Here is a 24090-nt window from a genome sequence, read left to right on the forward strand (position 1 = left end):
CAGAGAGGAATGCAAGGCCAAGCAGTCTGGCACCATGAGCTACAGCCCCTTGCATCTGGCATGATAAGGGGATGTGAGAGAATGTCTGCATTCCTAAGCCAAGCTAGGTTAGGGATCTGTGAGACAGGGAAGATTGCTTCTGTGTAACACTAAGAGCTAAAAGGCAGCCAAAGAAAGAGATGTTAAGCATTTCCAAACCAGTCCGGACACAGGAGTCATGGCTCACCCATTTTCATGGAGCCTGTGTTTTTGCCCTGCCCTGTTGTGGGTCAGTCTCCACGGGCTCATCCTAACAGTTCTGGTTGGGCACCAACATCTAAAATTGTTCAAAAATTAGGCAAAATATTGGCATCCACCTCTGAAACCCTCACCTTTCCCACCATTCTCTATACTGCATCTGAAGCATTGATGTATGTCATTTATGATGATCATTTTGGCAATGCATTTGGGGTTTTTTTGTCCTTTTTGTATTTTTACATATTTTTATAAGAGGTATTTATTAATGCATTTAGAAGTCATTCTAAAAATGTAATAGTATTAAATTAGATCAGTATATCTCTAATACCACCTAGTACATGGCGGGTCTACAGTAAGTATTTGCTCAAATTGAGCAGTAATATTCCACTAATAATATTCCACTACTGAACCATATTGGTTTAGCATTGTTGGTGTTAAATTGTTTTGTCTTTTGAAAGTATTTCTCTTAACAGTTTCTGTATAGTTATAACTGATTTTTTTTGTCCTGAATTTTTCAGTTTCTGGAACTAATGCATTGGAAGTATCATCAGAAAGCTGCAGAAAACGGGGCTTATATTATTGGAAGTTGTGGCTTTGACTCCATTCCAGCAGATCTGGGAGTATTATATACCAAAAATAAAATGAATGGTAATTATCAATCTATAAGTAATAATTGAATTTAACCTGAAAAGCTGCTTTGTCATTGTGATGAGCAAAAATCTAACTGGGGTAAGAACCATAAATATAAATAATGTTAAAACATGATTTTTTAAATATTTGTTACATATTATGATACTTTAAATATATATATAAATAGTACTACAAATGTTCTAAAGTGAGGGATTTTAAATCCAGGAATTTTTCATGGTCTTGATTTTGCTTATAGCTGTGAAATTTTGGAAAAACAATTTTCTGGCTATTATTTTTTTTTAATTTATTTTTTATTAGTGAAACACCATGAGGTACAGTTGTAGATTTACAAATTTTTGTGCTTGGATTTCGGTCATACCATGATCAAATACCCATCCCTCCACCAGTGCCCATTTTCTGGCTATTATTATAAATTTCTGTCCCTAAGTAGAACAAAAATAGTTAAGAACAAAGAAAGCTACTTGGGGCCATGAAGATTATTTGAAGAACTGGGCAGAGATGTCGCTCATCAGTAGAACATTTACCTGGCATATGTGAAACCGTGGGTTTGATCCCTAACATTAAACACAACACACTTTGTGCATTCATCTCCAGCATTGTCTGTCTGTCTCTTTCTCACATACACACCCATGAATGCCTTGCATTGATGCATTGATTCCAGAATTCTGAGTGTGTGTGTGTGTGTGTGTGTGTGTGTGTGTGTGTGTGTGTGTGTGTTTTCCCATCCCCCAAGCATCATTGCATCTCTTGGCCCTGAGACCATCTCCTTCCAAAAAAGGGGGAAAACTAGGAATCAATCTTACCAAACTGTGCTCTTTTAAGGTTACTCCTGGCAGTGCTCAGGGGCTCTCTGTGGTACTGAAGATCAAACTACCATCAGCCAGATGCAAAGCAAGCTGTTGAACCCTGTACTATCTTGCTAGACTTGTAGATGTAAATTTAAAAACTCTGTCTCAGTGCTGTACTGGAATGGATAAGCTAAATTATTGCCTATTGAAGGAGAATCTGTTTGTTTGGTTTTGGGGCCACACCTGAAATTGCTCAGGGTTACTCCTGGCTCTTCACTTTGGAATCAGCCCCAGCTGTGGTGGGGGTGGGGGATGGGGACCATATGGGATGCTGGGGATCGAACGCAGCTTGGTCTCATGCAAGGCAAACACCTTACCCACTGTACTCTCTCTCTGGCTTCTGGAGTGAAATTTTAAATGACTGTCAGTTGAGTCAGAAAAGATTTTGTCTGTATCACAACTTAATTTTTTTGGTAAATTGTTCATTATCACAATATACCTGAGTTCATCTGCTTAAATCTCTTCATAGGAACATACTAAAACTACTTTTAGTGCAGGTTTTCTGATTATATTAGCTAGATATGATTTAAAAATGATTTAGAATAATCCTATAGCAATATTGTTACTGCTTGCACTGGCTAAACAGATTTGATTTGACATTTATCATTCTACTCTTTTAGGCACTTTAACTGGTGTTGAAAGTTTCCTGTCTATACAATCGGGACCTGAGGTTAGTTTTTCTGTTTTCTAAATTAATATTAAAATATTTCATAAATTTGTCTCAAAATATTTATATTAAATATATTTTTAATATGAAAAGTCACTATATTTCATCTTAAGTAAAGATGGGGATTGGAAGAGATAGTACAGCATGTAGGGCACTTGTCTTGGATGTGGCAACACAGGTTTGACCACAGCATTCCATATGGTCTCTGGAGTACCGTCAGGAATAATTCCTAAGTGCAGTGCTACTAACTCCTGAGCATTGCCAGGTGTGACCCTCCAAGATCAAAACAAATAAAATCAAAATAAAAAACAAAATACACTTAAAAATAAAACTGCCAGAGTGCCAACTGTTATTTTGATTTAAAACAGAGAGCCAGAGCCATAGCACTGTGGCAGGACATTTGCTTACAGCTGACCGGGGTTCGATCCCCAGCACCTCATATGGTCCCCCGAGGAGTGACTACTGAGTACACAGCCAGGAGTTTCCCCTGAGCACATCCGGGTGTGGCCCCTGAACCAAAAGGAAAAAAGAAGTTAATTTAGCTTGGCAACAGGTAAAATGTGTAAAGAGATCCAATGAGATATGGTAGGATTCTGAGCATGGAGAGCATATAAGCTGGAAAGCCATAGATTAAGAACTTTTTGTTTTGTTTTTTGGAGGTTTTTTTTTCCACAGTGGCAGTTTACAGGGCTTACTTCTGCCTCTGTGGTCAGAGATCACTCCTGTCAGGACTTGGTGTACTGGAGACTGAACTCAGGTTCGCTGTATGCAAAGTGTCCTACCCACTGTACTATTGCCTGGTCCCTAAGAACATTTTTTTGGAGGGCCAGGGAGATTGTGGTTTTATCTTTGGGACAAGTTGACTCTCCAAGCATTACCGTGTGTAGCTCTGGTGTCCCACAGCACCACCACGTATAATCCCGATGGCCTTGAACACTTCCAGGCTGGTCCTGGTGGTCCCTGGTACCAAAGTTTGAACCACCTGTTAGACTGAATCCCAGCTAGGTTTTCCACAAATTGCCAGAGTGGTCAGTTCTGGTCTCTCTAAACACTATTTGGGATGCCCTCCTATCCACTCTTAAAAGAAAGAAATTTTTGGAGAAGCTGGGATATGGACTGAATGTCAAAGGACAGTGCTCTGAAAGATATGAGGAAGGGAAAGAAAATAGTAAGACTTAAGGATGATGTAGAACAGTCAAATAAGAGTCCTGGTTTTGTTTTTATGGTTATGAATTTAGATTAATAAATACAGCATGCTAAATTTGTGGATAGAGAATATCCACCAGAGTAAAAAGGGAAGTGATATTGAACCCGAGTGACCCGAGAATGCTTCAGTAGAGGCTTTACTAGGGTTAGTCTAGAAAAGTGAGTAGCATTGGTTCTTCAGAGACAGCAACTTGAACAGTGACCCAGAAACAAACTTAAAAAAACACCTTTGTTGGGGGTATCGTGCTGCCAGCAGGTCAGTCTGTGAGGCGAGTGCATCAGCCTGATGGCACCTTCAGACTTTCAGATACCCCAAAATTGCTGCTGTGCCTTTGGCCAGACCCCAAAAACTTGGGGCAAAGTTTACCTAGAAAATAAACAGCCAAAAGTTAGGTATGTGGGAGACACACCCACAAACCACCTCTGGCTCATCTAAATACTTGGAGGCATGGCCTCTCTGGTTCCTGATCGAGCTGCTTAATGACCATGATACCAGAGAATCAGAAACAAATCTTGAAACCCAATGGCTTTTGGCAGAAATGCATCCAGTCCCTGCAGTAGGTTACTGGCGCTGGGCCACCCCAGGTGGGAATAGGTTTTGTGCTTTTGCCTGTTCCCCCTGGTGGGAATAGGTTTCGTGCCTTGGCCTATTCCCCCTGGCGGCCCAGTGGCCACCATCCTCCAGAGGCCACTGGACAGTCAGGTTTGGGTCTGCAGTGACGAGACATGTGGGGCCTCATGGGATGTGGGTGGAGCCAGCCCTTTCCTCCCCGTCCCAACAAAACCCCAAGTCTCCACCCACAAATGGCCTCTCTGGCTCCTGATCAAGCTGCTTAACAGCCATGATCCCAGAGACTTAGAAACAAATTTCGGAACCCAGTGGCTTTTGGCAGAAATGTGTTCCCGACCTTGCAGTAGGTTACTGTTGCCTGGCCATTCCAGGGGGGGAAAGGGTGCTGTCCCTCAGCCTGATCCCCCTGGGAGGCTCCGTGGCCGTCATCCTCCAGAGGCCATTGGACAGTCAGTTTTGGGCCCTCAGTGATGAGACATGCGGGGTCTCACGGGATGGGGGTGGAGCTGGCCCTTTCCTCCCCATCCCAACGAGGCCCTGAGTCACCACCCACAAACGGCCTTTCTGGCTCCTGATAAAGCTGCTTAATGGCCATGATCCCAGAGACTCAGAAACAAATCTCAGAACCCAACAGGTTTGGGCAGAAATCCCTCCAGATTTAATTGTTAAAATTTTGGAATTTCAAAATTGCCCGGCCACTACTGCAGCCGCGCAACATCGTATATTATTCATAACCGGCAGTAGAAAACATCTATTGTCTACTGTTGCCTTTTCAGCAGATCAGAGTGTTGGGGTAAAATCACAAATAATAATAGTGGGTCTGGTGTCAAAATATTGAATGTAATCAAAGTAGAGAGAAAGTAATGTGGAAATCATCTGCCACACAGGTAGGGGGAGGGTGTGAGATGGGGGTATACTGGGGTTTTTGGGGGTGGAGAATGGGCACTGGTGAAGGGACGGGTGTTTCATTGTATGACTGAAAGCTTTGTAACTGCTCTCACGGTGATTCAATAAATAAAATTATAAAAAATGGGGAAAAAAACACCTTTGTGATTCTGGGTAGCAGATGCAACTCAGTTCTGTTTGAACCAACAAAAGGAATTTATTGATTTATATGAGCAAACATTTGCAGGTAAAGAGTATTGATCTGCATGTTCATCACAGCTTTTTTTGTCTCTTTGATTTCTGTGTTTCTTTGTGTAGACTTTTGGCCTGGTATGGAAGATATGCTTTGTCCTTCAGTTTGTATGTCTGGCCATACCTAGTGGTGCTATGGGAGGTGGGGGTTACTGCCAGCTCAGTGCTCCTTGGCACTTTGGGACATGCTTGGGGGACCATGTGGTGCTGGTATTGAATCCTGTATTTCCTCCTGCAAATCATGTGCTTTAGCCCTTTGAGTCATCTCCACAGTCCTGTAGTATGCTGTGCTTCATGATTGCCTGGGAAGAGCAACCAGATTTTATGTATTAAAAAGTCAGAGCATGTAGTCAGATAATGAGTCACTTGGACCAATTGGTGTGACCTGGAGTGACAGTTATCAGATTGTCTGGGCCTAGGTCATCACGCCTCTGGAAGGAAAATCATATAGTGTTTGTCTCGCTGGATAAAATGAAGTTCCATATAGGAAAGAGCTTTTTGAGAAGTAGTTGGAGCTGCAGAGAGTTAATTAGTGCAAGACAGGAAACAAATGTGCTCTCTAAGGAGATAGTAAGAAAGTGACTAAAACTGTAAGAGGCTGCTTTCCCAGAGATCAGCAGGAGATGGTAGTTGGAAAACCACATTGATCTAATAAAGTTCTCTTTACTCAAAAGTAGGGAAAGAGCTATGAGTGCTGATTTTTTTTTTTTTGCAGAGTCAAGATTCCTTCCTACCATGGGAAAGAGTGTAGATACTGGGCAACACCCCAGGCATCACCAAGAGCAAAGTAGAAAACAAAAGAGAGCTTAGACATTGTCTCCATCACTGACTGGGGAGGGCAAGTTTCCTTATCCTCTGTGTGCCATATTTCCTTCATCCGCTAAAGATGATGCTAGAATTTGCCGCTGGTGGCTGAGGTGTAGATTAGTCAAATAATATAAATCAGAACAGTGGTTGATATTTAGTAATTGCTCAGTAAATACTATAAGGACTCCAGTTAGGGTTGTGCTTAAGGCAGGAGAGTTGAAGCATTCACACTAGTGTAGCTCCCCTCTTCTTACTCTTAAACCAGACGCAGAGCCTTAAAGTGTGCGGAAGGTGGGAATTAACTTCACAAGGAAGATGATCCCTGGATTTTATGTATTCCAAGCACTAGATTGTTTTGACACCCCTTTTCCCACCTCCCCCTATGCTGTTTTGGGGCCAGAGAAATAGCATTGCATAGTGTGCTATGCATGACTACGAGTGACCCCTGAGCATAGAGCCAAAAGTAGTCCTAAGCATTGCTGAATGTGGCCCCAAAACAAACCAACAGAAAGTTATATTTTAAAAGGGGGGGGGGCGGTTGGAGCGATAGCACAGCGGGTAGGCGTTTGCCTTGCACGCGGCCGACCTGAATTCGATTCCCAGCATCCCATATGGTCCCCTGAGCACCACCAGGAGTAATTCCTGAGTGCATGATCCAGGAGTAACCCTTGTGCATCGCCGGGTCGGACACACAAAAAAAAGTTGAATCATAGGTTGGATGGAGGGTGTGACTCACAAGCCTCCCAAGTGCATATAAGTGCATACCCTCGGTAAAGTCCCAGGCACCACCCAGGCAGGCCTGAGGGTATCTGAGCACTGCTGGGAGTAGCCTGTAAAACTGACACGTATGGAATCATTGACTGTTTAGTTATATATGGGCCACAAAGCAGGACTCAAGAATTTCAGAGGATTAATGTCATTCATGTACTCTAGAATGACACTGTTCAGTAGATCTTTCCTCTGTGTTGAAAACGTTGCATATGTGCTATATAACCGCTTCCATAATGGAAAGCAGAGCGCTGGAGCATGACCTACTTTTATGTAACCTGCAAACTAAAAATGGCTTTCTATGTTTATATATATATACATATATATATATATATTTTAGGATTTGTTGTTGTTGTTGTTTTGGGTCACACCTGGCATTGCTCAGGGGTTGCTCCTGGCTCTGTACTCAGGAATTACTCCTGGCAGTGCTCCGGAAACTGTATGGAATGCTGAGGATTGAACTGCTGGGTTGGCTGTGTGTAAGGTACTAAGGTCGTGTGCCTTACCCGCTGTACTATTGCTCTGGCCCACTTTCTACATTTTTAAGGGTTATAATGAAAAAAAACAAAGATGAAGGTGGAGATACTGCTTACTGGTCTGAGCTCATGTTTTATATGCAGAAGACCTGGGCTCGATCCCTCGCCCCACATCATCCCTCAAGCACAGCCAGCAGTGACCCCATAAAGCAAGGGATCAGCCCCTGAGCACCTCCAGGTGTGGCCTATAAGCCAAAAGCAAACTCAAAATATAGAATTTGCAGCACGGAACACATGTGACCTGCAAAACCCATGTTATTGACTATTTTATTTTTTACAGATATGCCTAGCTCTTTTTCTATAATACTCTTTAGACTGCAATGAAACCTAGGGGCTGCAGAGATAGTATAGCGGGTAAGGTGCTTGCCTTGCACAAGGACTACCCAGGTTCAATCCCAATACTTCTTATAGTCCAGCTAGGTGGGATCCCTGAGGGCAGAGCCAGGAGTAAGCCCTGAGCACTGCTGGGTGCTGAGCACTGCTGGGTGCCCAAAACAAACAACAACAAAAACATTCTAAGGAAATTAAGTAGGTGAATAAGAATCTGGATCAAATTGAGCAAGGATTTTTATGTTGGATATTGTACCAGAAAGAAGAAATTTGGGCCAGAATGATAGTACAGCAGGTTGGGCGTTTGCCTTGCACGAGTTGAGTTTGATTCCTGCATCCCATGATCCCCCAAGCACTGCCAGGAGTAATGCCTGATTGCAGATCTAGAAGTAATCCCTGAGCATCCCTGGGTGTGACCCGAAAAGAGGGAGGGAGGGAGGGAGGGAGGGAGGGAGGAAGGAAGGAAGGAAGGATTAAGGAATTGGAAAAAGAAAACAAATCATATTAGTGAGCCTTAAAATTTTATTTTTAAATTTTGAGACTTTAGTGGAAGACTGTTATATAGTTTGGCACTAACATAGGGGTGTTGGGCAGCCAGAATGATGTACAGTGAGTGGGTAAATCACTTGCCTTTCATGTGGCTGATCCAGGTTTGATCTTTGGTATCCCATATGGTCCCCTGAGCACTGCCAGAAGTGATCCCTGAGCACAGCTGGGTGTGCCCCAAACCTATAAAATAGGGGTGTTGGAGGTAGGTGAGACACATCACAACAGGGAGGAAACAGATGACAATATGTTGTCAGTGCAGAAATGTGTTCATGGGCTTATCTTGAAATTCTCTGGGATTAACATATTATGGGGTTAGAAGCCTAGAAATGATTGTGTCAGGAGAAAATGATGAAGTGAAATTCATTGATTTATTCATGGAGTATCAGTAATGGTGATAGGAAAAGAGAAAGGGCATATGTTGGTTGGTGTACATGCTGAATAGTATCAAGCCGGTGACTGTTATGTGAACAAATATCAAAATTTCTCTTAGAATTACTACATATGGGGATATGCCTAGCTTAGAGGTGAAATGTTGTTTGCAACAATTAGAAATTAAGTTTTACATTTAGTTATTCCTTATGCCAGTGTTTCTTTTACTCTTGCATATTTGCTTAGGGGTTGGCTGTCCACGATGGCACCTGGAAGTCAGCAGTGTATGGTTTTGGAGATAAGCATACTTTGAAAAAACTACGAAAGGAGGCAAATCTGAAACCTCTCCCAATTGTTGGCCCAAAGTTAAAAAGAAGGTATAAGTAACTTAAAAAATATTTTCTTTACTGTATCTATCTGGTCTAAGCATATTGTAAATTGGAATATTAATAACATATGCCACTAAGAAAAGCAGGAAGGCTTATTATTTAAGGAAGTTAGAACATTTTCTAAGCTTAAGTGTTTCATACTTTGAACCGTAGGAAAAATGAGTTTTATGACTTTTCCCTATTAATACCAAAGTTAAATGTTAATTTTATGCAGAAAAACCAATACCTTAAAATAGAATATTTTTAGAATGTAGATTAATCCATCTACTAATAGAACTTAAGGGAGAATTTCATTTGTGAGAACTCTAAAGTCCTAATTAGAGTTTGGCTGTTGAAATGAGTGTTCCTTTTTTCATTGTCTAGGAAATTGATGGGTAAAGCATGGTTATCTGCATAGATTAAGAGCCCATGGTGTGATCAATACTACACTCTTGGACTTGTCGCTTTTAGGGTGTAGGTGTGGACAATAGACACCGGAATAAGCCTTAATTATTTGCCACCTTCATTACTACTGTCCCAAGGAAAGTTGTGATTTTTATTGAGGGCCTTACCAACTAAAGTGGTGGTCACTGTATGGACTAAATGGGAAAAATGTGATCTGTGCCTGGGTCTGTCTTGCAGGTGGCCTATTGGTTACTGCCGTGCACTCAGCAGCTTCTCCATCCCGTTCATGGGGGCAGATGTGTCTGTTGTCAAGCGGACTCAGCGTTACTTATATGAGAATTTGCAGTGTTCACCTGTAAGTGTGTATCATTTATTCCTAATGAAGACTGAAGTGTACTTGTTGACACTTGACTTTTATGAGGGTTTTTTTTTGGGAGGTGAGGGTTGTTTTTTTGCTTGCTTTTCTTTGTTTTTGACCCACACTGGGCAATGCTCAGGGGCTACTCCTGGCTCTGCACTCAGAAATCACTCCTGACAGGCTCGGGAGACCATATGAGATGCCAAGGATCGAACTTGGGTTGGTTCTGTGCAAGGCAAGTGGCCTACTCACTATACTATCTTTTGGCCCTGTTTAAAGCAAAAAAAAGTGAAAGAGCCAAATAGTGCATGTTTCAGTTTCTGGAAATACACAGAATCAAAAATGTACAACAGTTCACATTTTACCAGGGCTGATAATATATAATTCAAATCCAGTTTTATAAATACCTTTTTATTATGACTCAGCACTCACAATTTTATTATAGCAAGTCTGGTGTCATTAGCACTGGGAAACCCCAGTTTTGAGTTTCATGTGCCAGAATACTTTGTTTTGCTTGTGGAAATGTCTGGACTCCCCTCCTTCCCTTACTCACTAGCCTGGATTGCCATCCGCTCTGATGACTGAGAAGCTGTATCTCAGGTGCAGAGATAGGAAAAGGTGATAAGCAACATCTATGTCCCGTAATATATAATTACTGAATTCAGATATATTAGTTGTGGGCTTTTGAATTCCTGGATTATGTGGACATTGTTCGAATAGGAGAAACTGAATTATCCTAAGCAATGATTTTCTTTTTTTTTTTTTTTTTTTTTTTATTGTAGATTTACAATTTTTTGTGCTTTGGTTTCAATTATACAATGATCAGATACCCATCCCTCCACCAGTGCCCATTTTCCACCACCATGGATAGTATCCCTCCCACCCCCATCCTCCCATCCCCCCGTCTCTGTGGCAGGGCAATCCCCTGTGTTCTCTCTCTCCTTTTGGGTGTTGTGGTCTGCAAAAGAGGCATTGAGTGGCAAACATGTTCAGTCCATAGTCTACTTTCGACATGCATCTCCCCTCCTGGGAGGATCCTCCAAACATCCTTTATTTGGTGCTCCCTTCTCTATCTGAATAGCCCTTTCCTCTAGGATACCCGGCTGGCCTCTAAGTTATGGAGTAATGCTCCTGGTGCTGATCTCAGCTATTCTTGGGTATTAATCTCATACTTTGTTACTTTATATCCCCCAGATGAATGCAATCTTTCTATGTCTATCCCTCTCTTTCTGACTCATTTCGCTTAGCATGATACTTTCCATATTGTACCACTTGTATGTAAATTTCATGACTTCATCTTTTCTAAGAGCTACATAGTACTCCATTGTGTAGATGTACCAAAGTTTCTTTAACCAGTCATCTGTTCTTGGGCATTCAGGTTTCTTCCAGTTTCTGGCTATTGTAAAGAGGGCTGCAATGAACAAACAAGTGCAGATGTCACTTCGACTATACATTTTTGCCTCTCTGGGATATATTCCCAGGAGTGGTATTGCTGGGTCAAATGGGAGCTCAATTTCTAATTTTTTGAGAATCGTCCATACTGTTTTCCAGAAGGGCTGAACCAGTGGACATTCCCACCAACAGTGAAGGAGTGTCCCTTTCTCGCCACATCCTAAGCAATGATTTTCTTATAAAAACATGCTCTATAGTCCTGATTTATGACCAGACTCTCCGACTATCACACACCCACAAAGGGGGCAGCTCTCTGGTGTGGTGTGTGTGACCATAGAGGAAGGGGCTGCCTGGGATGACTTGAGTGACAGCCTCTGCCTCTCTCTGCTCCCCAGGTTCAGTATGCTGCTTACGTGGCCGTGGGCGGCATCGCCTCTGTCGTGAAGCTGATGTTTGCAGGGCTGTTCTTTTTAATCTTTGTGAGGTTTGGACTTGGAAGGCAACTTCTCATCAAAGTAAGTAAGGTTTTCCTAAAATGTAATGTGTATGCATTTCAGAAATACTACTGAGATGTTTTTCTTTTTCTTTCAGTTCCCATGGTTCTTCTCCTTTGGCTATTTTTCGAAAGAAGGTCCAACTCAGAAACAGGTAAACCTTTTAATTCTCTGTAGACCTCGAAAATCATGCTTTGTGTTTGCTTTTCTCAGTGCAGATACAGTTACAGCTAAGACTTGATGAGGCAACTATTATATTTCGGACACACTTGCTTTCTTTATATAATCAGATTAATCTTTTCAGAGATTTTGAAGTAAATAGCATCAGTTTTAAAAAATGATAAAATGGATGTACAGAGAAGCTAGAAAACTCTTAAGTTCTTTTTCTAGTATGATGATATACATTCAACATAAAGTTTTCATCTTAACCATTTTTTCCTTCTTCAGTGGTTGTGGACCCATCCATATTGTTTTGTAACCATCATGGCCATTGATTTTTTTTTCTTTAGCTCTTAAAAATTTATTTGTGAAAAAAAAATGTTTTTATTTGTGGTACCAGAGTGATACAACAGCAGGTAGGGCAATTGATTGCCTTACACAAACCCACATTCGATCCCTGGCATCCATTATGATACCCCAGCACCGTCAGGAGTAGTTATTGAGTGCAGAGCCAGGAGTAATCACTGAGTATTGCCGGGTATGACCCAAAAAGTACTTCCCCCCAACTAAAAAAAGGGGAAAAAAAAAACCCAACTTCTTTGCAGTGCTGGGGATTGAGATTGAGCACAGGCTCTCCTACATGCAGGGTGAACACTGTGAAGCTCCCTCAACCTCCATCCAGGGCTCTTTTCATCTTAAAAAACTGAAGCTTGGGGCTGGAGCAATAGCACAGCAGGTAGGGCGTTTGCCATGCATGCGGCTGACCCGGGTTCGATTCCCAGCATCCCATAATGGTCCCCTGAGCACCACCAGGAGTAATTCCTGAGTTCAGAGCCAGGAGTAACCCCTGTGCATTGCCGGGTGTGACCCAAAAAGAAAAAAAAAACCTGAAGCTTGATGCTGATCCAACCAGAGCTCCCTTCCTTGTACCTTCCGTAACCCCTGGAAATCACCACTCTACTTTGTTGTTACGAATTTTATGAAATTGGCAACTCGAGGCCTTCATGTTAGTGGAATCATGCAGTTTATGCTCACTCTGACCAACTGGTTTTACTTAGCCTCTGTTCTTCCATATTATAGAGTGTATCAGAATTTTCTTATTTTATAGACTGAAAAATATTCCTCTGTGTGTGTGTGTATGTGTGTGTGTAGCACATTTGCTTATTCATTCTTCAAACTGTGGGTACCTGGTTTATTTACATGCTTTGTCCATTTTGAATAATGTACGAGAAATGGGTATACGGGCGTCCGAGTGCTTCTTTTAGGACCCACTTTCAGTTATTTGGGATATTTACTCTGAAGTACAATCGCTGGGTCTATGACATTTGTTTTTCTATCTGGGCACCTCAGGCCATTCATTTCCTTCTGTGGCTGCTCTATCTGTATGACATTCCCACCGGCAGTGCGTAGGACGTCAGTTTCTCCACTGCTTGCCAACACTCATTTTCTGTTCTTACCATTCTAATGTGTATAGGGGTTAGCTAGTGGAGGGTGGTAAGAATCTTACACATGCAAGGCAGGTATTACCGAATCACATCCCCCACCTCAGGTAGCTAGTTCTTACTGTTATTTTGATTTGCATTTTCTTAATTGATGATGTTAAGTATCTTTACATTTACTTATTGGACATTTTTATGTCTATTTTAGGAAAATACTCAGTCTTTGGACAATGTTTGAATTGGATTGCTTTTATTTGCTGCTGAGTTGTAGGGGTTTTCTATATATTCTAGATAATAATCTCCTTTATTATCCAGAGGTGTTTTGCAGGTATTTTCTCCCATTTTTTTTGTGTTGACCTTTTTGTTTCAGCCACATGCAGCGGTGTACTTATGGGCTACTCCCGGCTCTGTGTGAGGGGTCACTCCCTGCAGTGCTGGGGATCAAACCTGAGTCTCCTGCATGCAAAGCCCATGCTCCTGCCCCTTGATCCCTCTCTCCGTCCCATGTTACGGATCACTGACTTAGGTGCAGGGAGTTTGGTTCCCACCCCCAGAGCACAACTGGCTGGAATTCCTCTCAGGAACGTTAAGCCCCACCTGAGGCCTTTATGATCTAGTCTTCTTGAATGGCAGATCAGTTTTATTTTTCATGCCAGCATTGGCAGGAGCTTCCCAGAGACTGGCTTAAAAATTGTTCCAAAGCAGAATGACTGAGCATCCCCAGAGGCTTCTAATCAGGTGAACATGTGCCTCAGACAGGAGGGGGATGAGTACTGGCAGGCGTGTTTCGCCTCCTCTGCACCTGGCAGTGTTCAGGGGCCCTGTGGGGCATGTAGGGCCTGTACCATCACCCCCCTTCTCACACACACACACACACACACACACACACACACACACACCAGTGCTCTCTTCCAGCATTCATGCTTGTTTATATCTTTCCCAGTAGAGTCACAGTATAATCTTCTGAACTACTCCTGCATCTCTGTTTATCTCAAATTGTTTTGCCTCTTTATATCTGTTTTCTTTTCCCTCAACTGTAGGGAAAGCAGGGGTATTTTACTATGTCTCATTCTTAACATTGTATCAGAGCCTTTGTTGATAATAAAAAATCTCCTGACCATACTGAATTCTTTGTAACCCTCTTTCTAACTCTACTGATTGTGAAAATGTTTCGATAAACCTTCATAAAAAAATTGAATAATTTAATTTTTTAAGCACTTTTTGCGACGGCGGGCGGGCGCCTGGCAAGCTACCCGTGATGTATTTGATACGCCAAACACAGTAACAACAAAGTCTCCAATGGAGACGTTACTGGGCCCGCTTGAGCAAATCGATGATCAACGGGAGGGCCTCGAGCAAAGCACTTTTTGCATCTCTAAGTGAAGCAGTTACATATCTTTGCAGTTGGACCATACTTCTGTTACCTGTTGTTTTTATTTTAGTTTTTGGCACTGCGGTTTACAGTACCAGTTGCCAATTAATTGGCATACAGTACCAGTAACATTTGCAGGATCACATAGAAGCTCAATTCCTAGATTCTTTTTTTTTTTTCATTTTTTTTTATTGAATCAGTGTGAGCTACAGTTACAAAACAATGATTGAACACCCAATCCTCCACCAGTGTACATTTTCTATCACCAGTGTCCCTAGTAAACCTCCCTTACCCCCCACCCCACCCCCCCACCCTCGGCCCACCCATCCCCCTGCCTCTATAGCAAACAGTTTCTCCCTTTCTCTCTACTTAAGGGTATTATGGTTTGCAGTACAGATAGTGAAAGGCCATCATGTTTGGTTCTTTATCTACTTTTCGCACACATCTCGCATCCCAAGTGATCCCCCCAACCATCATTGACTTAGTGATCCCTTCTCTATCCCAGCTGCCTTCTCTCCCAGCACATAAGGCAGGCTTCCACCTATGGAGCAATTCCAAGATTCTTCAGAAGTGTTCGTATTGTTTTCCTAAAAGACTGGACATTCCCACAGCAATAAATGAGGGTGCTTTCCACACAACCCCCTGTATCCCCATGAGCACTGGTAGTTTATTTTTCTTTGTGGTGTGTGCCAGTCTCACTGGTGTGAGATGATATCTCATTGTTGCTTTGATTTTTCATTTCCCTGATGATAAGTGATATAGAGCATTTTATTCGTAAACCTTTTGTCATCTATATTGTCAGTCTTCTTTGAGGAAGTTTCTGTTTATCTCCATTTTTTAAATGAGTTTTTTTTTCCTTAGAAGGTTCTTCCAGTGCTGGGGTCAGAGAGAGAGAGTACAGTGTGTAAAGTACTCTCTTGCCTTGCACATGGTTGACCCAGCATCCCAATATGGTTTCACAAGCCCACCATGGCTGATTCTTGAGTGAAGAGCCAGGAGTAACCCATGGGCATCACTGGGTGTGGCCCAAAAACCAAAAATAAAGTTTATAAAGTTCTACCAATGTTTTATATATCTTGGCTACTAATACCTGATGAGATGAGTGGTAGACAAATATTTTCTCCTGGTCTGTGGAGTGCCTTTTCCCCCCTGGTGGTCCTTTTGTAATGCAAAGCTTCTTAATTTGATGTTGTCTCATTTGTTGATCTTTGCTTCCATTTGCTTGGTCAGTGACATTAAATCATTGAAAATACCTGTAGCTCAATGTCATGGAGTATTATATGGTTTTCTTGATATAATTTGTGAATTCAGATCTGATAGTGAGGTCTTTTTTATCCATTTTGGCTTGACTTTTGTGCATGGTTTTAAGAAGGGATCTGAGTTCTTTTGTGTGTGTGTATGGGATAATCAGTTATCCCAGTACCATTTGTTGAGGAGGCATTCCTTGCTCCAGTTCATACGTTTGCTCCTATATTGAAGACGAACTATCCACATACCACCTGATGATGTAGCTCTGGGCTCTCAATTCTATTCTATTGGTCTGAGAGTCTATCCTTATTTTAGTACTATGCTATTTTTATTACTGCTGCTTTATAGTACAGTTTGAAGTTGAAGAAGCAGAAACCTCCCATTTTTCCCCCTAGGATAGCTTTGTTTATTTGCAGGGTGGAGTGGGGGTGTAGGGTATAGGGTGGTATTATTCCATAAGAGTTTCAAGACAATTTGTTCTAAAATGTCTTTCAGAAATGTCATGGCTGTTTTTATAGGGACTGCATTTCTCTTCCTTTTCATTATTTGGATATAGAAAAGCTTTGGATTTGTGTATTGATTTTGTAACCTGTCAGAATGCAGTACAAGTCTATTGTTTCTAGGAGCTTTTTGTAGAGTATTCAGGGATTTTAAGCATAGTAACATGTCATCTGCAAATAGCGAGGGTTTGATTTCTTCTTTTCCAATTGGAATGCCCTTAATATCTTTTTCTTGTCTAATTGCAATAGCGAGGACTTAAATGCTATATTAAATAATGGTGACCATGGACTAATGATTCTTCACGGGAATTGCCTTCCTCTATTTCAGAGGCCCACGATTCTTGTGTTGTTTCTCTTAAACTCATTCCATAGTTTTCTCATGTATTGTTCACTTATCTTTGAGACTTTTTCCATCTTCTGTTGTTTGTAGATATTTCCTACATCCCATCTTGGAGCTCACTGATTTTATCCTCAGTTGCTATTCCTCTGTTGTCAGGGTCTGTCTTTGAGTTTTTTAGTTCACCCACCAAACTTTAGTTTAATTACTTTTTTTTTCTATTGAGTCACCTTGAATTGCAAAGTTGTTCATGATTGAGTTGCAGTCATATAGTGTTCCAACACCAATTCCTTCACCAGTGCCCTCTTCCCTCCACCAATGTCCCCAGCTTTCCCTCCCACCCTGACTGCCTCTGCCACTTCTTACTATAGTTTCTTCATTTCCAACCTGATGCTTTCTTAAACCTGCACCATTGATGTTTTGAGCTCATTAAATATCCTCAACATTTTGAAGTCCTGACCTGAGAGCTGGTTTGTACTGGTTGTCTTCTAAGCATTTCTCTCCGCTCACTAAACATGGAGTTGGTCTACATGCGCCCCCCCCCCCCCCCCATTGTGTCTGTTGCAGGTTAGACCCCTAGCCTGACTCTACCCCGGCAGGGTGCTGCTCTCCTTTCCCTGTCAGAACTATCCCACCCAAATTGTTGTTACTAACTAGTTGTCTAAAATTCTGTGTGAGGATTCCAGGTAGGTGTCATTGGCCTCACTGCTACTCCGGCTGTAATTTAGGCCTGTGAATTCTTCCTCCCATGACTCTCTTTTTGAGTGTCTGAGGGAATAAGTGATTGAGGCTTGGATCAAGTTAATGTTTGCATTCCTGGTTGGTGGCCGCTAAGCCAGTCAAAGTGAGTTCAGCGCAAGAGTCCACCGTGTCTTCCCAGTGGGGTATGAAGGAAGGAAGTAGCATGTGACAGTCTCAGCGCTCTGGGGTGAGGTGAGCATCCGTATCCTTGTGTGATGCTTTCCAGGGCACTTAGAGCAAACAGCTGGTGTGCACCAGGCTGGGCTGTGCTGATCTCATCTGTGGGTGAACAAGCCTGCTGACTATTTGTCTCATCCTCTCAAACAGATACTAGCACCAGACTGCCTACTATATCTCACCACCATCACCCTAAAATGAAAACTCTCCGTCTTCTTCATTGAAATGGCCTGTTTTAGTGGCACTGTCCTTTATAAACCATACCTAAAAAACATATTTTCCTTCTGGTTTGGGGGCCGGCACACCCAGAGGTGCTCTTGTCTTGGCTATGTGTTCAGGCTCTGAGATGTACTCTGGGACCATATGCAGTTGGGGATCAAACCGTGGTCAGGCGCATTTAAAGTACCTTAACCCCTATGCTATCTCTTTGGTCCCCTAAGAATCATTTTTATCTCATCTAGTTCCCTCCATTGCCCGCCTCACAGCAAAACACCTGTCTCAAAATTAGCATCATCAAAGAATTAACTTTTGCCCCATGCACAAAGGATACCAGGAAATTTTGTCAGAATATTTGGTTTTAATATATTGAAAATGTCTGATGTGAAGTGGAAACATAGGTTTTGTTTGGAGAGGGAATGAAATATTTATTAAATAAGCCTTTTGCTTTCCTTTCCTCAGATTGAGTCCTCCTCATTTACAATGACATTCTTTGGTGAAGGATACAATGAACAGTCTTGTGAGGATAAGAACAAATTAAGTGTCAAAATTTGTACTCAGGTGAAAGGACCAGGTATTTCACATCAGACTTAAGCGTGAGAATTTTACTTTCTCTTACTGTAAAGTAGTATGCTCTTCTACCATGTTCTCTTTAAATCTTTATTTTTATAAGTAAGTGTTCATTTAAAAAAATAGTGTTTGGGGGGAAATCTCCTGTATATAGAGATTTATATAAAATCTGCGGTTTGACTCTTTGGGTGTTGTTGAATACCTCCTTCATGACTCTCTTTTTCTGTAATTAACTGTTTTCTGCAGAGGCTGGCTATGTTGCTACCCCCATAGCCATGGTCCAGGCAGCCGTGACTCTCTTAAATGATACGGCTAATCTTCCTAAAGGGTAAGTCTGCTCTTATTTTTATTTAAATATTTCTTTCCATCCATGTGCTAGTTTAGTTTGTCTTGGTTTGCTTTCCAGGCATCAGATATGCACTTGAACAGTGAGTGTTGCTAGGCCAGGGCTGGCTCTGCAGGCAGGAGCACACTTGGCTGCGGGATCCCAAAATTTAGTCCTAGCACCCCCTGGTCCCCCAGGTAACCTGATTCAGCAGCACCCTGAGCACTCAGCTGGGAGTAACTCCCAAGCACTGCTAGGTGTGACCTCAGACAAGCATATTTACAGCTAACTTTATCCAAAGATAGAGATAAAATTGTAAGAAGGACAATTCCTTAGTGGCTTCTGGGAACAGTGCAGAGACAAGAGGAGAAAGGAAAAGTGGCTCAATAAAAAAAAGTTCCCTCTTTCTCAGTATTTTTGTTTATTTATTTTTTGGGCCACACCTGGCAATGCTCAGGGGTTACCACTGTCTCTGGGCCCAGGGATCACTTCTGGTGGAGCCCAGGGGACCATATGGGTTGCCAGGAATCAAACCCAGGTTGACCACGTGCTAGGCAAGTGCCCTGCCCACTTCACTGTCTCTCTGGCTTTTGTGCAGTACCATTTCTGAGAGCCTCTAGTCAGTGCTGAAAGATACCCAGCTGGCAGTGGACTGTCCTGACCTCGTGTGAATTGATTCATGGCATATTGTCTAGGTGATTAGCAAGTTGACTGGCTTAATGGAACATTTAGTTGTTACCATAAAATGTGTCAGCTCTACAAGAGACATAGGCTTAGAAATATGTAATTAGATATAATTGGATATGACCAGAAGCAATATTAAGTATCATAAAGAAAGGCCTTATTTTTTTCCAAATTTTTTCCCTTTGAGAACATTTAGCATCTTAATTAATATTAAGCATCTAATTAATATTAACCATTTACACGGAGAAAATGTTTAATGGAATGATTTTTATTCAGTCAGAAATAGAAGCTCAGAAATAATGATCATATATATAGTCTTGGTAGCTAGTAGATAAATTCATCTAATTACATATTCACCAAAAATATTGAATTAGAAGTGTTCCTTTCTAATGAAAGAACATATTCTTCACTTTTTTACTTGTCATGATACTAACTTTGGGATAATTCTTGTTACATGGGGGGTCAGTATCTCAAGAGCACCCAGTTAACTTTATAGTGGCATTAGTGTTTTGGTCCCTTGTTTTTATATCCATCCTTGTATTTTGTAATGAAGTTTCACTTTGATATGCACCTCCTGAAAAAATTTTACTCAGTTGACAACCTGAATTGTTTTTGCCACGTATTAATCAATTTAAAAGTTGATGAATGAAAAGTATAACTATTTCTATGAAAATACCCATATTCTCGTAACTGAGAATTTGAGAGCTCTTAATAATTTGTCATATTATTTTCAGTCATCAGTTTCAGACAAAGGTATTATCTATCAAAACAGTTGAAGTTCTCTGTAACTACCATTCCCGTCCCCAGAGATCATTGTCTGGTATTCTATGCCATGTTACCCGGGGGGGGGGGGGGGGGGGGGGATAGAGAGAAGAGAGAGGACTCACACATGCAAGGACATTTTTCTGTACAGAAATATTTGTTTAGGCTTTGATAATAACTGGGTTACCCATATGTTTTTCACTTGTATCTCTTTTTTTTTTTTTTGTAATCCTCTTGAGTCTGAGGCCTGACTCTGCAAACAGCTGCAGTTACTCAATTTTAATTGCTGACCCTGGCAGGCCACCAGAAATCACAGTGGAGACAAGCTCACTGGGAGCTGGCCTAGCCTATGTGGGTGTGCGGTGGCCCTGGCGGCTTTCTCCTTGAATTCACTACTTCTGACTGTGCTGATTCAGTGAATGAAACACAAAGCCCGTGAGTGGATAGGGAATGAACTTTTCCTGACTCTTGGCAGTCATTCCATTGCTAGTCAGTCCTGGAGCAGATGGTTCTAGTAGAAGGGCTGGAGGTGAGCCCCTGACACGGTTGTACCTTGTCATTGTCTTACAGAGGCGGAGTCTTCACCCCTGGAGCAGCATTCTGTCGCACGAAGTTGATTGACAGACTCAACCGGCATGGCATTGAGTTCAGTGTCATCAGCAGCTCAGAAGTCTAAAGACTCGAAGGATCAGCCAAGTCATCAAATACCTGAATTACCAGCTTTTTAATTTGTTATGTGAAATTCTCCTATAAGCCTGTTAACTATATGTGGAAAAGATGTCAAGTCTAACATATGTATAAATTAAAAACAGGGAATTGAACTGGGTTGCCCTAAGTTTCAAATCTTAGCTGATTTTTGTGATTTCATTGCCTGTAAGACAGAACTGATGCTTGACTGACTTTTTCATTGAAGACTCTGTACTCAATTTTATAAGTGAAATAGCAGACCACAGGGTGGATCAGGGTCTGTTTGTGTTGCTAACAGATTCCTTGTTGAGGTGCCCGAGTTGGGATTCATGGGGGACAGTGACTACTGCCTTCCATGACATAGTAGGGAATGGGATCTTACTTCCTGATGAGTCTATGTAATGTGTGGGCTTTTGCAAAATGAAACTGCACATTTTTGCTATTTTAAACTAGTTTTTCATCTATTTACACGGACTGATTTTGGACTGTTTACCTAAGCTGAATAATAAAGGATTATCAATTAAATGGTAGTTTTGTGTTTGGACCTAGATAGAAGTCTGAGGGGTGGTTAAAAATGTGTGTCTAACCTGTTTACTGTGAAAAACTGGTCTTGTCTTGAATTTTCCCTGGTTCCACACCTGTGAATTGAACATTCTTCAAAGGAACCATTAAGGACAAAATAAATGGAGTTAATCGCATTTGTTCCAAACAAGGAGACGAAATGAGAAACTTGAGATAATCATTGTCTCTAAGTCTGAGGATACATCAAAAAGCTTTATTTGAAGTTTCAGACTGTTAAATCACATAAGCAAAAGCCTATCAATTGTGCCAGGCCCAGTTCTAAATAGGATGTGCATCTTCAGTGCCCCAAGGATCACATGGGAGGCAGCATCGAGAGCAGCAGCCCTTACCCCAGACTGTACAAGTGGTAAGCAGAGGCTTCAACCCTGACCATTGGATTCCAGAACTCACTGCAGGGAGCTCTCACTCAGCTTCACACCTGGGATGGGCTCATTTTCACATGACCAAGTCAAGGTGTTCTATTTAGGGATGGTGGAAGAGGAGACTGCTGACAGGCTGGAGCCCCAGGTTGGACCCTGGCATTGCAGGATCCCACAGCATGCACAGTCTCAAAACAAAGTAGAAGAGGGGTCGGGAAGATAGCACGGCGGGGAGGGAGGGGTTGGCAGGCTGAGTCTGTAGGAAATGGGTTGAAAATGTCCACAATTCAGCCAAGAGCCAATTTAATCCAGCTCATTAGCCACACAAATAAGCTTCACTCAAAATACAAATATTTTAATTTCACGAATTCTCACTCTTTGAGATGCAATAAATGCTCTCTCTTCTTTTTCACTATAAGGGCAACATCATTTTTCAATTTCCACAAGCTGGACTCTAGGAGCTCTCCAAAATCCTTTAACATTTGGGACTGTTGGTGTATAAATACTCGGAGCATTTGATCCTCTTCCTAAAATATAAAAAAGAGAAGGGCTGAATCACTGCCAATAGGGAACCTGGAGATAGTGGGCACTGGCCGCTGGTTCTGTTTTCAACATTGGCTCTGGGTACTATGCAGGATTCACAGCATGGAGCTTGAGATGGCTTCTCTTCCCTTTAAAGCAGATCTCCTGGAACATCCTTCTCAACCATTTTCCAACCTTGCTTTCTTCTAGCTCCATACCCCCCTGGTCTAGTGCTGTGGCACCCCAGATATGCAATTTTCATCTATGGCCCCATGTAAATATGCTGAGGGCCCACAAGAAGGCCATGCCACTCCCAGTCAAGAAATACTGCCCCAGAAAAACCCAGGTATACAGGACCCGTGACTGCGGTCTCCAAGTTCACATGGATTGGGTCTGGGTTCCCTAGTTCTCCAGTAGTTTGGCAGTCACACCAACAAACTGCCCTGGCGCCATATAATCTTGTCAATGGCCAAGATCCAGAGACTAAAATAAAGCTCCCAGAAGAGAGCAACATACGTCTTACCCATGAGTGAATCTGCTCTATAATTGTATTCTAAATTTCGGAGTTCCTGAAGTGTGCAAGTGCATTTGCGGCCATGCAACATTTCATACTCTAGCCCACTGGTGTACCAAGAGTAGCATACATTTGTTTGGATTTAACATATATGCTTATAATCTCTTATACAAGGGCTTAAATGGCTCCAGGATGAAACACAACAATCATCACAAACTTTGCTCTTATGGTGGTGGGAAGATGCATGGTGGTGGAATTGATGTTTGCATACTAAATGCAATGAATTATTGTGAGCAACTTTATAAAAAATAAAATTTTTAAAAAATAGTGCCCTAGGTCTTGCCAGCAGAGCAGTGACCAGTGACCCAGCTCCACAATAGATTTTTTTTTTTTTTTTTTTTTTTTTTTTTTTTTTTGCTTTTTGGGTCATACCTGGCATTGCACAGGGGTTACTCCTGGCTCTGCACTCAGGAATCATTCCTGTCAGTGCTCAGGGGACCACATGGGATGCTGGGAATTGAACCTGGTTCAGCCGTGTGCCAGGCAAATGCCCTACCCGCTGTGCTATCACTCCAGCCCCCTCTACAATAGATCTTGAAAAGAACAGGATGCTGTTGAATCTTCCCAGGTAGACTGGTCTGGGCTGACAACTCGGACCTTCTCGGAATGGGGCAAGAAGGTTTCCCCTCTGCCTGAGGCACAGCAGCCTGCAGCCACACCTGGCACTTGTCATGGAAAGGACCCAGCTCTACAACTGAACCTCATCTAACTGCCAAGCCACCAAATCAGTCCAGCTGTATAGCTCCTGGACCACGTGGCCACATATATAGTAACATGACACTCCAAATTTTGTAGTACTGTCAGCCCAGCAGTATGTCAGGAAATCTGATAGGAAAGTTGCATAGAAGACCACCAAGCTCAATGAGCCTAAGCACAGAAGGTTCAGCTGGCACCAACCAGCCCAGTAAATCCTCAATGACTTTAGTAACTCCATTGTGAGATGTAACAATGATCACAAATGACTTTTGATCTAAGTTTTGATAGTTCCATTTGCCTTTGTGTTGAAACAAACAATATGAAGTAAATTTCTTTGGACCTGCAAGGGAGCAGGCTGGGGTGATGGGCTGGAAACTGAGGACATTGGAGAAGGGAAGGGCACATGGGTTGTGGGATTGGTGTTGGAGTACTGAATGCCTGAAACAA

The 24090-nt window shown here is 42.1% G+C and overlaps 2 protein-coding genes across 2 annotated transcripts in view; one reads left to right on the plus strand and one right to left on the minus strand.

Annotated features, from left to right (window-relative positions):
* Positions 1–21435, plus strand: part of SCCPDH (saccharopine dehydrogenase (putative)) — a 33206-nt gene extending 11771 nt beyond the window's left edge. Inside the window, exons 4-12 of the mRNA XM_056132285.1 lie at positions 756–885; positions 2357–2406; positions 8923–9053; positions 9687–9804; positions 11595–11714; positions 11791–11847; positions 18345–18456; positions 18699–18780; positions 20794–21435. Coding sequence (XP_055988260.1) covers positions 756–885; positions 2357–2406; positions 8923–9053; positions 9687–9804; positions 11595–11714; positions 11791–11847; positions 18345–18456; positions 18699–18780; positions 20794–20899 — 906 coding nt within the window. The 3' untranslated portion in view covers positions 20900–21435. The remainder of the gene's footprint in view (positions 1–755; positions 886–2356; positions 2407–8922; positions 9054–9686; positions 9805–11594; positions 11715–11790; positions 11848–18344; positions 18457–18698; positions 18781–20793) is intronic.
* A 787-nt stretch (positions 21436–22222) lies between these two features.
* LOC130038878 (kinesin-like protein KIF28) overlaps positions 22223–24090 on the minus strand; it is a 76593-nt gene continuing 74725 nt past the window's right edge. Inside the window, exon 23 of the mRNA XM_056130688.1 lies at positions 22223–22378. Coding sequence (XP_055986663.1) covers positions 22223–22378 — 156 coding nt within the window. The remainder of the gene's footprint in view (positions 22379–24090) is intronic.

This window comes from Sorex fumeus, unplaced genomic scaffold (genome assembly GCF_029834395.1).
Source record: "Sorex fumeus unplaced genomic scaffold, SorFum_2.1 ptg000007l, whole genome shotgun sequence".
Taxonomy (NCBI): Eukaryota; Metazoa; Chordata; class Mammalia; order Eulipotyphla; family Soricidae; genus Sorex; species Sorex fumeus.